Raw genomic sequence first — 14,885 nt, 5'->3', positions numbered from 1 at the left:
AGTGTGGCTTTTGAACCCCCAATAGGGAATAGGATTAAACATACTAGAATGCAAATATGAAGTCTTATTTTAAGAAAAGAAAAGACTTTCTAAATCCAAGCGATAGCTACTATATTAGTTCCCTAAGGCTGCCATAACAAAGAACCACAGGTTGGGTGGCTTAAACAACAGAAAGTTCTTTCCTCACTGCTCTGGAGGCTAGAAGTTCACGATCAAGGTGCTGGCAGGGCTGGTCCCTTCTGAGGGCTGTGAGGGAAGGATCTGTTCCAGGACCCTCTCCTCGGCTTGTAGATGGTTGTCTTCTCCCTGTACATCTTCCCTCTGTACGTGTTTGTGTCCAAAAGTCTTCTTTGTATAAAGACACCAGTCAGATTGAATTAGGGCCCAACCTGTGACCTCATTTTAATTTGATTACTTCCACAAAGACCCTGTCTCCAAATGAGGTCACATTCTGAGGTACTAGCAGTGAGGACTTCAACATAGAAATTTTAAGAGGATACAGTGTAACCCATAACAGCTACTGTGTGCTTTTGTAAAGAAAAATGCTACCAAGGAAAGTGCTGAGAGGGGAAAGGCTGGTGGGGGGTGTAGCATCTAGTTTCCCCCCACTGGGCCTTGGCAGAGGCCCCTGGCATCTGGTGCTTTCCTACCGTGCAGGTGACAGAAAAGGCGGTGGCCTCATCCTAAGGCAGTGCTCCTTTTCAAATGAAACCACTGCCACGTCCCTCCCCCTACATTTTTCAAATGCAACAGAAGCAAGAGTCAGGGCAGATTCTGTTGCAGCCCTGGAACTATATGATAGATATATTTATTAGATGATAAGGTAACCACTTGGATTTACAATTAGCAGGAGTCACTCGAGTGCCAGAAAGTCCGCCGTAGAATTGTCAGCCCGTATAAATCACTGATGCTCTTGGGCTTCTCTTGGGTCTTTAGAAAACAAATAAATCAGGCAGGAAACAGTGTTACAGTATTACTGCTACACTAACAGTTTTGAAATGAGAGGCCAGAATCTTAAATCCATCCCAGGACACAGCAGAGACAAGTGCCAGCTTCTTCTTAGGTCTGTCATCATCTTATCAGTCATCTGCCTACTGACTGGTATGGGACACTCCTATGGGGCACTTGGGTTGGCAGGAGGCCTGGTGCTCCATGTGCTGCCAACACCCCAGAATTCAACCAACGTTCTACCAGACTGGGCACAGAATGGTTGTCTTCATCTCGGTTGTACATGTCTTTCAAGGATGGCGAACGTCCCGCCTTCTGCCTCAATTCTTCTCTGTTGAAACCCTGCAGTCCCTGGTCCTTGGAAAAGAGTGATTTCACCCCTGATTCTGAGTCCACCCATTTTTTTTCAAGTGTGAATGTAGGACCCAAGCTTCTCTAAGTTTCCTTCCAGCTATGAAGTTCCACAGTAGTGTAGTTTTACTTTGCTGCCACGCCCTGATTTCCGCAGCGCTAGTGTATGTGTTCATCCCCACTCCCGAGAAAATGGTGAACTTTCAGGCTCCTGCTACAACTGGAATCCCATACAAAGAGAAATCCCCCACCCCACTCTATCTGTAAGCGATTATGTTTCGTGAACTAACCCCCTATATGGGAGTAGATATGAATATAATCTAATATCTACTAAATGTAAATATAGATTCTTACTGAAAAAAAAACTCTGGACTTCCTAGAGCCCAAAGGTGAAAACTTTGTGTTTGAAATTCAGGGATCTCTGAGAAAGCAATCAGGTGAACCCAGAGATGAAGGGGGCCCCAGAGGTAGTGTTGGGCGAGGTTCAGGCGTGAAGCCTGAACACGGGCTTGAGGTGATGCTGTGAGTCTGGACCAACATGGACAGGTGGGGCGGGACAAGTCCATGTGTTCTCATGGTAACAGAAGGAACATCAGCCAACAGAATAAGAACAATAGAAAACAGAAAGGAAACAGGAGGGCTGGGAAGAAACAGAATTCAGGAATTGCTGATGGAAACAGGGGCTTGGCATAGGAAGAAGAAATAAGGGACTTGGTGCCTACCTTAGCCAGGGGAAAAGTTGATGCTTTCCCCAGAGGTGTTTTGGCAAAGAATTTCAACTTGAAACCAAAATAAGGATTTCCTGGACATCAGGCAGGGAAAGACCCTGCTTCCATGGGGCCCCAGGACTAAAGCCAGAGGTAATTGTAGTTAAAAAAGAACATCACCCCTCAGGGTTAAGAGCTCATGGGACTAGTCAGTGCTGTTCATCTTGGCGGGTCTGGCCGTGGTGATGTTCTGCCTTTCGTTTCAGCTCTGCCTTAAAACTCCCTCACATCACACTCCAGAGCTTAAGAAATTCTGGATGTATTTTTAAGATAATGAGGTAGGGAGAGAGAGTTGAGGGAAGGGGAAGGGTTGAAAAAGGGCAGGGGGGGATGAATCTAGGAATGAGACCTTGGAGAAGAAACGTCACCTTCCAATGCCCTGCCCATGGCTCTGAAAAGTGAACCTGGACCACCGAGTTGGGAAGCCACCTCAGAGTGTTCCACACTGGGGCTCCCCCTGAGGGGGTGTCTGGCCTCACCTCAGTGCAGTCGGCCCTCACAAAGGGCTTCTTAATCAGCAGACAGACTGCTTTTGATTTGCTATTTTCCCTTATTTCTCTGTGTTTGTGTTTTAAATAATTTTAACATTGGAAAAATCTTTGCAACCTTTGACCACATGTGTGTGTATTATTGTGTAGTTTCAATCATAGAACTAAGCACTTGATTTTGAATAGAAATAAAAATACACCCCCCTCTCTCTCTCACTCTCTCTCACACACACACACACACACACGTGTGGAATAGATAGCACTAAGAATTTAGGCCACAGAAATACCTAACTACTCCATTTTTACTTTTCATGTCAACTGTTATGACACCTTTTACCTTCAGGTTTCAGAATTTAAAATTTATCATGAATTTTCAGAGCATCCTAGTGTATAGGTAGAAACACTTGCACCTTTGTGGGCAAATGATTGGGGGCAGGGGGCAGAGAGGGAAGGTACATACAGCAATTCAGTTGATGACAACGGTGAAATGTCATTCTAGTGTCTGTTGTCCCGTCTCTGAGATCTGGTTGGGTTCCACTCCCAAAGCACCAGTTCCCATTTCTGTTTCTAAGGCCATCACATAGGAGAGAGTTGAATCTCAGTTCACCTAAAGAAGAAGTTGCTAGTCTTTGAGACAGTAATACCCTAGAGCTGCAGTCCCCAACCCCCAGGCCACGGAACAGTAACTGGCTGTGGCCTGTTAGGAAACAGGCCGCACATCACCTCCTGAGCTCCGCACCACGCCCCACCCACCTATGACACCCAACCTTCCCATCCCCAGTCCATGGAAAAATTGTCTTCCATGAAACTGGCCCCTGGTGCCAAAAAGGTTGGGGACTGCCGCCTTAAAGAGTTCATCTTCATGTTGGGGAGCTGAAGGGACTTCTACAGTTACCACATTTTGAAGAATGAGCTCAAGCTATAAGTTTCCTTCCCAGGGTAGACTTCAGTGATGGCTAATATAGGACTTCTGAGCTATAAATTTGAAGAAGGGAAAATTGTAGCACATTTTATTCTAAATAAAGAATAATAAAATTGCTTTCTGCAGACTTCTTCCAGAAAAGTGGCCATGTTTACAAGCAAGGAGACCTTGCGCTTTCAAATCCCACAGAAGACATATTTAAGGCCTGTCCATCTCATTTTAATAGGGTTATAAATTACTACAAAATAGATGCTTTCATGTAACCAATCATGTCATCCAAGAATTATATTACAACACAGATACAGAGTTGGCATTTCTCACCAACTTTGACATTCTTATCCCCTGGATATGAGAGTGTTTATAGGAGTTTATGGAAATTTCTACAACATCCTCAGTTTAAAAAAAAAAAAAAAAAACTACTTACTGCATGAATGCAAAGGACTTTTTATGACCAAAGCTGGAAATCACTCTTTATTTTTAATACGAAGGAGAATGTATTTCATTATTATAAGACCTAGTATTTTTTTATTAAATTATAAAGTTAACCAATTTTATGAAAGACATCAAGATATTAAATTCTTTTCAGATAGTTCTTGTTGCATAAATCACCAGCTATTTATAATATTCTGACTTATTCAGCAGTATACATTTACAAAGAGTTTTTATGAGAATCTTGTGGTTGACACTAACTTTGTGGTCATCTGACCCGACCCACCCACGAGTGCCCGAGTCCTCTCCCTGACCGCCTTGAGTGCCTTCTGCGCGCTGGGTCTCGGGTGAACAGTTTTCTGCCTCAGCCCTACTCGGTGTCTGTTCAGCCTCAGCCTGACCCCTCAGTGTCAGCTCTGCCCCTCCTTTAGTGACCTTTCACATCTTTACTCTGGTCAGGAAGCGCTTTCAGGTGAGGCAAAGCTGGTTCCCACGCAGTTGCCCCGGTACGGAGCGATTCTCAACGCACTGAGTCTCAGAGGTGGCAGATTGGGCTCCTGTGTCTGGGGAGGGCAAGTACCCCACACACATACCCTGCACTGGGGAGGACGTGAGTGTCAGGATCCTTGATGGGGAGAGATTATAACTCTCCTCCCTTCACACCTTCTGATATTCCACCCCACTCCCCACCCAAGGATCACAGCATCTGCGCCACTGTGCTGATGACAATGTCACATCTTACAGGAATGCAGGGACTCAACTGGTGCCTAACCCTTTCTTCCCCAGCGTTACCGTCCACATACTCAAAGACAGCTCTTATGCCACCTCTACATCCCCTATTTTCTAGACAAAAGAGCCCAGGTCTTTAGCCACTCCCACAGCGTCCTGGCTTTGGGGCCCGTCACTGTGGGTCTCCCTAGCCATGACTCGGATTACTCAATGTCCCTCTCGGAGATTGACACAAGAAGCCAGACACAGAACTCCAAGCTGTGATCTATAGGATGATCTATAGGAAACGTGACTTTCACCTCCTTTTGTTTTTGTTTTATCTTGGTTTTTTTAAAGAAAGCAGGACTCATAAATCTAATCCTAGGACCTCATCATTTTATGTGGGGGTTTTTGGTATGTCACTGGTTTTAAGAGCAAAGATCTGCACCACATATCAAAGTTATCAGACTGCGGCTCAGTGAAGCCAGCGGACATCTGTCCCGAGGATGTGGGCAACTTCCCTTTACCCTCTGCTGTAGTTTACAGCACCAGACACTCACCTGTTCCTGAAAGATCATTTCTGAGTAACAGTTTGAGCATGTCATGCATAACTTTCTAACTTAGACTAGTAAGAGGGAGCAGCTGGGCATGGTAGCTCATGCCTGTAATCCTAGCACTCTGGGAAGCCAAGGCAGGAGGATCGCTTCAGGTCAAGAGTTCAAGACCAGGCCGGGCGTGGTGGCTCACGCCTGTAATCCTAGCACTCTGGGAGGCCGAGGCGGGTGGATCGCTCGAGGTCAGGAGTTCAAGACCAGCCTGAGCAAGAGTGAGACCCCGTCTCTACTAAAAATAGAAAGAAATTATATGGACAACTAAAATATATATATACAAAAAATTAGCCGGGCATGGTGGTGCATGCCTGTAGTCCTAGCTACTTGGAAGGCTGAGGCAGTAGGATCACTTAAGCCCAGGAGTTTGAGGTTGCTGTGAGCTAGGATGATGCCACGGCACTCACTCTAGCCCGGGCAACAGAGTGAGACTCTGTCTCAAAAAAAAAAAAAAAAAAAGAGTTCAAGACCAGCCTGAGTGATAGTAAAACCCCTGTCTCTACTAAAAATAGAAAAATCATCCGGGCGTCATGGTGCCCACCTGTAGTCCCAGTTACTCGGGAGGCTGAGGCAGGAGGATCGTTTGAGCCCAGGAGTTTGAAGTTGCAGTGAGCTACGATGATGCCACTGCACTTTACCCAGAGCAACAGAGGGAGACTTTGTCTCAAAAAAAAGAACAAGAGGGAGTGATCAAACTATTTAATATAAAACAAAATGGTAAGTTAATAAAAATTACAGTAGGCTCAAGGTACTTGATAAAATACTGATTGTTAAGCCAGAATTTTCTTTATTTGACATAGTTTCTTTCCTAATAATTTCCAGAGGCATTTCAAACTTTGTACTCAAGTTTTCTCTGCCTTAAATTGAAGGTGTTGAGCTGCACAATCTCTGTGATTCCCACATCCCACCTTCACCACAATTTTAGGGGCACTAGCATATGCCAGGCACGGTATTAAATTTTATATACATATATGTGTAATTAGTGTATATATTGTATGTGTATGTACTTTATTTTTCCTATAGAAAAATTTATCCCTCACAATTACCCTGTAAAGTAGGGTTTGTTACCTCCATTTTACAGATGAAACAAATAAGGTGCAAAGAAGGTTAAGTAACTTACTTAATGTCACATAGATACAATAATTAGGAAATCAATATATTTGACCAAATGTATCTGTCTCTAAAGACTGAACATAGTACCATATTCTCACATGTATCGTGGTACAACTGTCACAGGTTGAGTTAGCTGGCTCCGATTTTAAATGATTACCATTTTAGGGTAAATATTTGCTAAACATATTTTTACTGTTCGGGCACAGGGATATTATTTGGAAATAAATGTTCATGCGTTCAAGACTGTGTTCAAATTGTTCTTTTTGACTTTAGGTCTAATATGCCACAGCACATCCCCTAAGCCCTGTGCACTAGGAGGTCAGGAGTGTGTCTTAGTGTGCAGTGATGTGAGGTAGTTGGGACTTAATCTTGAGAAACAGTGTAAATAACTTGTTGCGAGTCCACCAGAGAATCATATGCTATGCTAATCCTTGCAGAAGAATCCCAAACCTAATGCACCCCATTTCTACCTGCACATTTTCCAGGCACAATTTGTTGGGAGAAATGTTCCCACACATGGGGAGGAGATACAAATCGATGCCAAAACCTAATGTCACAGCCACTTTCTTTCTTTTGTTTCCCCAGTAAGAGAAAACGGTGACCACCCAAACACATGGACGAGAAACGAACACAGTTACGGGAGAGAAGTTTCTCCACTCCAGAATTATCCACAGGAACTTGGCTGAGCCCCACTACACACAGAGAAATGATCAGCTTGATTTAGGAGAATTTGCAAGATGTCAGGAGAGTCTTGATCCATAGGCTGATCCGTAGATGGGATGTGAAAAATACCACACTATTCTGTCATTTGCTGTTGCTTGCTCAACTGTGAAGAACTGCATGAACTATATTTAAGCTGCTTTCTCTACCATTGCCAATCACCTTTTTTGACTTGGAAGTGCTATTTTCCTATGGACTCTTGCATTATTTCATTTTGCATGCATCCAGTGATTATACATAAGCAACATATGTAATCTGCTTATATATTTTTTAAAAATCCATCCATGCAAAATGGTAAATAAAGTATAAATTCTGCTTTTTTTTTTTTTTTGCTAAATTATAATCATAGCCCATGTCATGAAAGTTTAAATTGGTTTCATTTAAAGATCAATATACTAGGTCTGCCTTTACTTTATAGAAAACTAGCTTCTATAAAGAGTTTTTCACTGTTTACTAGTGAAATGAGAAAAGCAAAGCTATTTATAAAAGGCCTTATGTCGTGTACATACATTGTCTTTGAAATACTTGTGATTTAGTTTATTGCTTGTAAAAGAGAAATTATATAATTTATTTAGTAAATACAACTGTAAACTATAGTTTTATTGAGAGAAATAAAATATTTTGTTCTCAATTGCGGTGGTACCTTGATTCCAATGATTTCTGCTCTTTACATTTTTTTTTTTCTTTTAAGTAAAAAGAAATAACCCAGATGGTCCTCATTTTTACTATTTAGGAATCTTAAATAAACTTAATCTTGTGATGCATGAAAATGGAAAAATAAAATTATCAGCCCTAAGGAAAGACTCAATAACAGCTTCTATTCAACTCACCCAAGAGACTTTCCCCAATGTCTTGGTGTATTAATCAGCTTTGACTATGTTATGCTGCGGTAACAAACAATCCCAAATCATAGTAACTTTCACCAACACGGTTTTTTCTCACTCACATGTAGGGGCAGCTGCAGCTCTGCTCTAAGAGTCTTCTTCATTCTGGGGTCCAGTGCAGCCCCCTACATGAGACATGCCACTTTAATGGCAGTAGAAAAAGAGCTATGGTGGAACCAAGCAATGGGAACTCATAAAGCTCTGCTTCAGTGCAGCCTGCAGCACTTCTACTCACATTCCATCAGCCAGAGCGAGGACACTGGCAAGTCTGAAGTCAATAGGATGGGAAACGTATCTCCCTCATAGGAAGGGACTCTGCAGAGAGGGACAATAACTATTTTCAAAAATTAATGCAGTTTACACCACCTGGTGAGTGTCCCCAGCAGCCGAAACTTAAGTGGCTGGGAGAAAAAATCATTAGAAAGCAAAGTGATCAAAGCTGGAGAAAGACATTCCTGATGAGGAAGATGCTCAGTAGGAAATACTTCGAGTTAAAGCAAGCTGATTGTTGTAAGCAAACATGGCATAAACTTTTAAAATGTAGCCTGGAGCCATAGTTGCTCAGCGTAAGTAGCAATTTTAACTACAGAGTCAGTGCCTGGGATCTATCCTGGGTTGGGATGACAACAGGGAATTCTGCTGACCTGGACGACTGAGGATTCTCTGCCTCCCTCTCTAGTACTCCTAGCAGATACCCTCACTACGTGGGCTTACATAACTGGAATCCCACTCTTCCTCCCCCCATTTGTAAATCTACCCATTTACCTAACCAGAGGTCCTTAGTCCAGACTTCTAGCACCCAGGCTGGGAATGGAAGACTTTACTCTGAGAAATATCACTCCCAGGAGGTAGGTTATCATCCTCTATCTTGCCTGGGATAGTCTGAATTTACGCTTGACACTCAAAGCATAATAACAGTATGCCTTTTCACTCTCAACAGTGTTATAGTTTTGGACCATAAATTATATAGCTACCCTACCAAGGGGAAAGTTTACAGATAATATAATAATATTAAAAATTTCCCAACCAGGCTGAGCAAGAGCGAGACCCCATCTCTACTAAAAATAGAAAGAAACTATATGGACAACTAAAAATATATATATATAAAATTAGCCGGGCATGGTGGCGCATGCCTCTAGTCCCAGCTACTGGGGAGGCTGAGGCAGGAGGATTGCTTGAGCTCAGGAGTTTGAGGTTGCTGTAAGCTAGGCTGATGCCACGGCACTCTAGCCTGGGCCACAGAGTGAGACTCTGTTGCAAAAAAAAAAAAAAGAAAAAAGAAAAATTTTCCAACAATTGACCCAGACAAGGCATCCTACAGTGAGATTCAGCCACAAGCCCTGCCTATGTACTCACAGCATTTAGTCCCCATTCAGTGAGCAGACAACCAAGAATCAAAAGACATCTAAGGAAATCCTCTAAAATGAAACTTAAATATGTGAGCAGAAAAAAACAGCTTGGAGGAACTAGGGACTGTGCAGGTAGAAGTAAACTTCAAAATGAATGAAAATTACTATTACATCTTCAGAGATAATAGGCTATATGGCATCCATAAAACAAGACCAGGATGCTGTTTCAAAAATGAACATTCAGCAAACATAAAACAGCTTTTAGAAATTAAAAACATGATGGCAAAAATTAGTAAGAGAGAGAGTGATTGGAAGATGAAGTTGAGAAAATTCCCAAAGAGATTAAGTATAGGAGAAAATGGATAAGAAAATTTGAAGACCATTCCAGTAGATCCAATATCCAAATACTATAACTTCCAGAGAGAGAAAAATGACAATGAGGCAAGAAAACCATGAAACAAATTTAAAAAAATCTCCCAGAACTAAAAAACATGAGTTTCCAGATTGAGAGGGACTCTGAGTACCCAGTACAAAGGATAAAAATGAACCTAGATTCATGCAATTTCAGAACAGTGGGGATGATGAGAAGACTCTACAAGCTTCCAGAGAGTAAAAATTAATTTTATATAAAGGTTCAAGAGTCACAATTGTATCAAATTTCTTAATAGCATCACTAGAAGCTAGAAACCAATGGAGCAATGTCCTCAAAATTCTGAGATACATTTATTTCTAATTTATAATCCTATACAATGTGTATTAGAGTTCTTCCAAGAAGCAGAATAGGAGAGTTATAGGCAGAAATACAGATTATACAGATATAAATATCTGTATTAAGGGACTCAATATAGATTGAGGGACTTATTTAATTGCTCATGCAATTGTAGGGGACAGGCAAGTCCAAAATCCATAGGGCAGGTCAGCAGTCTGGGGATTCAGGCAGGAGTTGGTGGTGCAGACTCGAAGCAGAGTTTCTTCTTTTCCGGGAAACCTCGTATCTGCTCTTGAGGACTTCCACCTGATGGGTGAGGCCCACTCACATTACCAAGGATAATCTCCTTTACTTAAAACCAGCTGACTGTTACCAACTGGTAGCAATTGGTGCCAACAAGGCTTTAAGTAACAACCAGCTACTTATTCTTACTTAAAACCTTAACCACATCTACAAAATACTTTGACAGCAACACCTAGATTAGTGTTTGACCAAGTAACTGGGCACTCAAGCCTGAGCCAAGTTGATACATAAAATTAACGATCACACCTGGAAAATTAATAAAATATGAATATACAATAAAGTTATCCGTGTAAAGATCATTTTCCATCTTTGAAAAAGATGTGCTTTATCAAAATGAGATAGTAAACCAAGAAAGAGGAAGCCGTAGGATCCACAAAACAGGAGATCCAACCCAAGAGGGAGGTGAAGGGAATGCCCAGGGGGATGGTAAAGGGAGAGCGATCCCAAGAGGCTACTGTGGACAAGGCCTAGAGAACAGCCCAGACTGGAGCAGGTCGGAGGCTCTTGCCATAGCTTCAAGAAGATGACAACACCCAAGATATATACACAACAAGGGGAGAAAATTTTAAGTCTTAAGTGTCCTGGATTTGATCCTGGAAGAGAAAAAAAAAGGACATTAGCAGAAAAACTGGTGAAATCTGAATTAAGTATGGAATTTAGTAAGAGTGCTATACAAAGGTTAATCTCTTAGTTTTGAGAAATATAGTGCACTTATATAAAATGTTAGCATTAAGAGAAACTGGGTGAAAAGTATACAGGAACTCTTCCATCTTTGCAAATTTTCTGTAAATCTAAAATCATATCCAATATTCATTAAAATTGAAAAATGGGGAAAAGATTTAAACAGACATTTCATCAAAGAAGTATACGGGTGAGAAATAACCACAAGAGAAGATGCTCAACATCATTAGTCATTAGGAAAATGCAAATTAGAACCAAAGTGAGATACCGCTACACTCCTATTAAAATGGCTAATTTTTTTTTAACTGACAACACCAAGTCCTCATGAAAATGTAAAGCAATTGGAACTCTCATACCTTGCTAATGGGATGCAAAATTGTATAGCCACTCTGAAATAATTTGGCAGTTTCTTTTTTTTTTTTTTTACTATAAAGGGGGGAGTGAGGAAGGGGATTCAACTTCCTTTTTTTTTTTTTTTTTTTTTTTAATTGAGACAGAGTCTCACTCTGTCACCCTGGGGAGAGTGCAGTAGCATCAGCTTAGCTCACAGCAACCTCAAACTCCTGGGCTCAAGCGATCCTCCTGCCTCAGCCTCCGAGTAGCTGGGACTATAGGTGGGCACCACAATGCCTGGCTAATTATTCTATTTTTAGTAGAGATGCAGTTTCACTCTCGCTCAGGCTGATCTCAAACTCCTGAGCTCGAGAGATCCTCCCGCCTTAGCTTCCCGGAGTGCTAGGATCACAGGCGTGAGCCACCGTGCCAGGTCAAATTTGGCAGTTTTTTATAAAGTTAAACTTATCATATGACCCAGAAATTCCACCCTGTGGTATCTACCCTAGTAAATTAAAAACTTATATTCACACAAAAGCTTATACATGAATGCTTCCAGCAGCTTTATTGATAATCACCAAAAACTGAAAACAACCCAAATATTCCACATTAGGTAAATGAATAAACTGGTCCATTCACACAATGGAATGATGCACAGCAATGAAAGGAAAGAACTACTGGTACACTCAACAGTATACATGAAACAAGGCACTGTCCTGAGTGAAACAAAGCCAGATTCTCTCAAGGGGACTTAGGGTATGAATCCATTTCTATGACTTTCTGGAAGAGGCGTAACTGTAGTGCTAGAGAACAGGTCAGTGATGGCCAGAGCTGGAGAGCTTGACTCTGAAGGGGCAGCATGGGGGAATTTGGGAGGCCATGGGACTGTTCTGTATCCTCACTGTTGGTTGCAATGTGGTGGTGGTCTACATTTGCATTAAAACTCACAGAACTGTACCCCAAAAGAAAAGAAATTCAAGTTTATTGTATGCAAATTTTTAAAAATTTTTAACTAGTTAAGTTTAAAACATTTATATTCCTTCCTTCTATTTACTTTGGATTTAATGTGCTCTTCTGGTTTCTTAAAGCACAAACTAAGGTTATTGATTTAAAATCTGTCTTCTTTCCTATTACAATCACTTGATGCTGTAAGTTTCCTCCCAGGTACTGTTTGAGCAACAACCCGCAAATTTTGATATGTTGTATGTTCCTCTTCATCCAGTTCAGAATATCCTCTAAGCTTCCTTTTGATTTCTTTTTTGATCCATGAACTATTTAAAAGTATATTATCTCATTTTCAAATATTGGGGATCTTTCAAGAATTTTCCTTTTGTTGATTTCTTAATTCTACTATGATCAGAGAATATACTCTGTACAACTTAAGGTCTTCTAAATTTATCAGGACTTGCTTTATGGCCCAGAATATGTTCTATCTTGGCAGATGTTCCACGTGTGCTTGAGAAGAAGGTGCATTCCGCTGCTGTTGGGTAGAGTATTCTATAAATGTCACTAGGTCACATTGGCTGATAGTGTTGTTCAAGTCTTCTATACTCTTACTGACTTTCTTTCACTTAGTCTATCAATATTAAAAACAAACCATAGAAGTTTATGAGAAGTCAAATGTGGCCGGGCACAGTGGCTCATGCCTGTAATCCTAGCACTCTGGGAGGCTGAGGAGGATGGATCACTCGAGGTCAGGAGTTCAAGACCAGCCTGAGCAAGAGCGAGACCCCATCTCTACTAAAAATAGAAAGAAATTATCTGGACAACTACAAATATATATAGAAAAATTAGCTGGGCATGGTGGCACATGCCTATAGTCCCAGCTACTTGGGAGGTTGAGGCAGTAGGATTGGTTGAGCCCAGGAGTTTGAGGTTGCTGTGAGCTAGGCTGATGCCACGGCACTCACTCTAGGCCAGGCAACAAAGCGAGACTCTCTCAAAAAAAAAAAAAAAGAAGTCAAATGTGTCAGTGACGGCCCTCCACCACCCCCAGGCCACTGTGTCAGCCCCACAACACCCACGTGGAAAGGAGGGTCAGCATGTGCTCAGCCACGGGGCGTGTGGGGGGAGGTGAGTTCTGAGCAGCCCTCCCCAGTTGATTCTGTACAATCGATTCTATCCACCTTCACAAACATGTCGCAACAGACGTATCCATTTATCCTCCTTTCTTCTCTTCCTCTTGCCCTTTAAGCTTGACAGTCAGTTCTGCCTATCTATGTATGGTTCTGATGACTCACCCTGGCTGTGTCACCTTTAGCTGTTGCATGTAAACACAATGCCCTTTCACCCAGCCCTGCAGGCTGGAAGCAAATAAAATGGACAGGAATTCCTGTACTTGATTCCAAGTAGGTTTCTACTGTAACTGTGAATTATTGCCACTCAATTCAGCAGATGTTGCTCAAGCCAGTGTCTACAGTGTGCGAGGCCTGGTTCTGAGTTTATGGTTTAATCTTGGGCCAGTAATTGAGTATTGACTGTATATTCAGAGAGGGGAAGTGGAAGAAGGGGAAAGACCTGGTGTTGATGGCCAGAGGAGCCCAGCTTCCACAAAAGGGAAGCCCACATTCCCTCACCAAGAACGCAGCAGCGGGATCAATTAATTGCCCCTCTGTGCTTTGGGTCAAGGCAATTCTCCCGCAGGTGGGAATTCTAAGTCTCCCCCATAATCTCAGTGATCCCCTCTTCGTTTTTATCACAGAAGATCAGCTAAAATTCTGCCCATTTCTGACTTACCTCCGGATTATTCAGTGGGAATTGGTACACAAATTGGTACACAATTACTGCCAAGCCATCCCATTAGTCCCATGCCTGGGAAGTGGGACAATTTGTTCATAAGCAGGCTGTGCTGTTCCATGACAAGTTCTTCCAGCATTACTCTCTGAAGTTCAATTAGGAAAGCACAGGGGCCTAGAGTGATGCTAGGCTGCATCCTATAAATGTCTCCATGCTTTGTTTACAGATCAGAACATCAAGTATTTAGCTGTCCCAGAACCAGCAGCAGAATAATTACACTCGTTATTTCTCTCCATTTTCCATTCTGCTTTTCTTCATGACCTGGAGGGATCAGGGGAGTCCTTAGCATGCCAAGGAAAATAGGGATCCCTTTGCATTCAGATAAACCCTTTCATATGAACGGAAAAGATTAGAGCAGCAGGGTACAAAGTGTCCACCATGTCCTGCTTGGAGCTTGCCTATGGGGCCAGTTGAAGAGGTGAGAGCCAGCCCCGCTTCCTGTACACCCAGTGCAAAGCAATCAAGGTAATTCTTCTACCCGAAATTTGCTCACTGGCAGTCACACCAGCTGATTCTCTTCTTTACTATTTGCATAGCAGTTCCCAAATGGCTAATCGTATAAGAAGGCTTGGATCATTCAATTCCAACTTCCTCTGTATCTGCAAAATATTCTGTGGGAGAAAAGAAAAACACAAAGTCCTCCATAATTCAAATAAGAAAAAAACTGCAAATCTCTATCCCCCTGGGAATTGTTTATGTAATACTGCATGTTCTGGTCCAGGGATATTTATCATACCTGGATTTTGACAAGCCAGCTTCTAGTTTATTTTCTCCTC

At 42.0% G+C, this 14,885-nt stretch overlaps 1 protein-coding gene across 7 annotated transcripts in view; it reads left to right on the top strand.

Moving 5' to 3' along the window:
* PIP5K1B (phosphatidylinositol-4-phosphate 5-kinase type 1 beta) overlaps window positions 1-7,685 on the top strand; it is a 273,143-nt gene extending 265,458 nt beyond the window's left edge. For all 7 annotated transcript variants that reach the window (XM_069474144.1, XM_069474141.1, XM_069474143.1 and 4 more), the window contains one exon: window positions 6,920-7,685. In XM_069474144.1, coding sequence (XP_069330245.1) covers window positions 6,920-6,935 — 16 coding nt within the window. In that variant the 3' untranslated portion in view covers window positions 6,936-7,685. The remainder of the gene's footprint in view (window positions 1-6,919) is intronic.
* The last annotated feature ends 7,200 nt before the right edge of the window (window positions 7,686-14,885 follow it).

The sequence above is a fragment of the Eulemur rufifrons genome, chromosome 7 (genome assembly GCF_041146395.1).
Source record: "Eulemur rufifrons isolate Redbay chromosome 7, OSU_ERuf_1, whole genome shotgun sequence".
Taxonomy (NCBI): Eukaryota; Metazoa; Chordata; class Mammalia; order Primates; family Lemuridae; genus Eulemur; species Eulemur rufifrons.
Note: the sequence above shows the minus strand (reverse complement) of the source record. Positions and strands in the feature narration are given on the sequence as shown.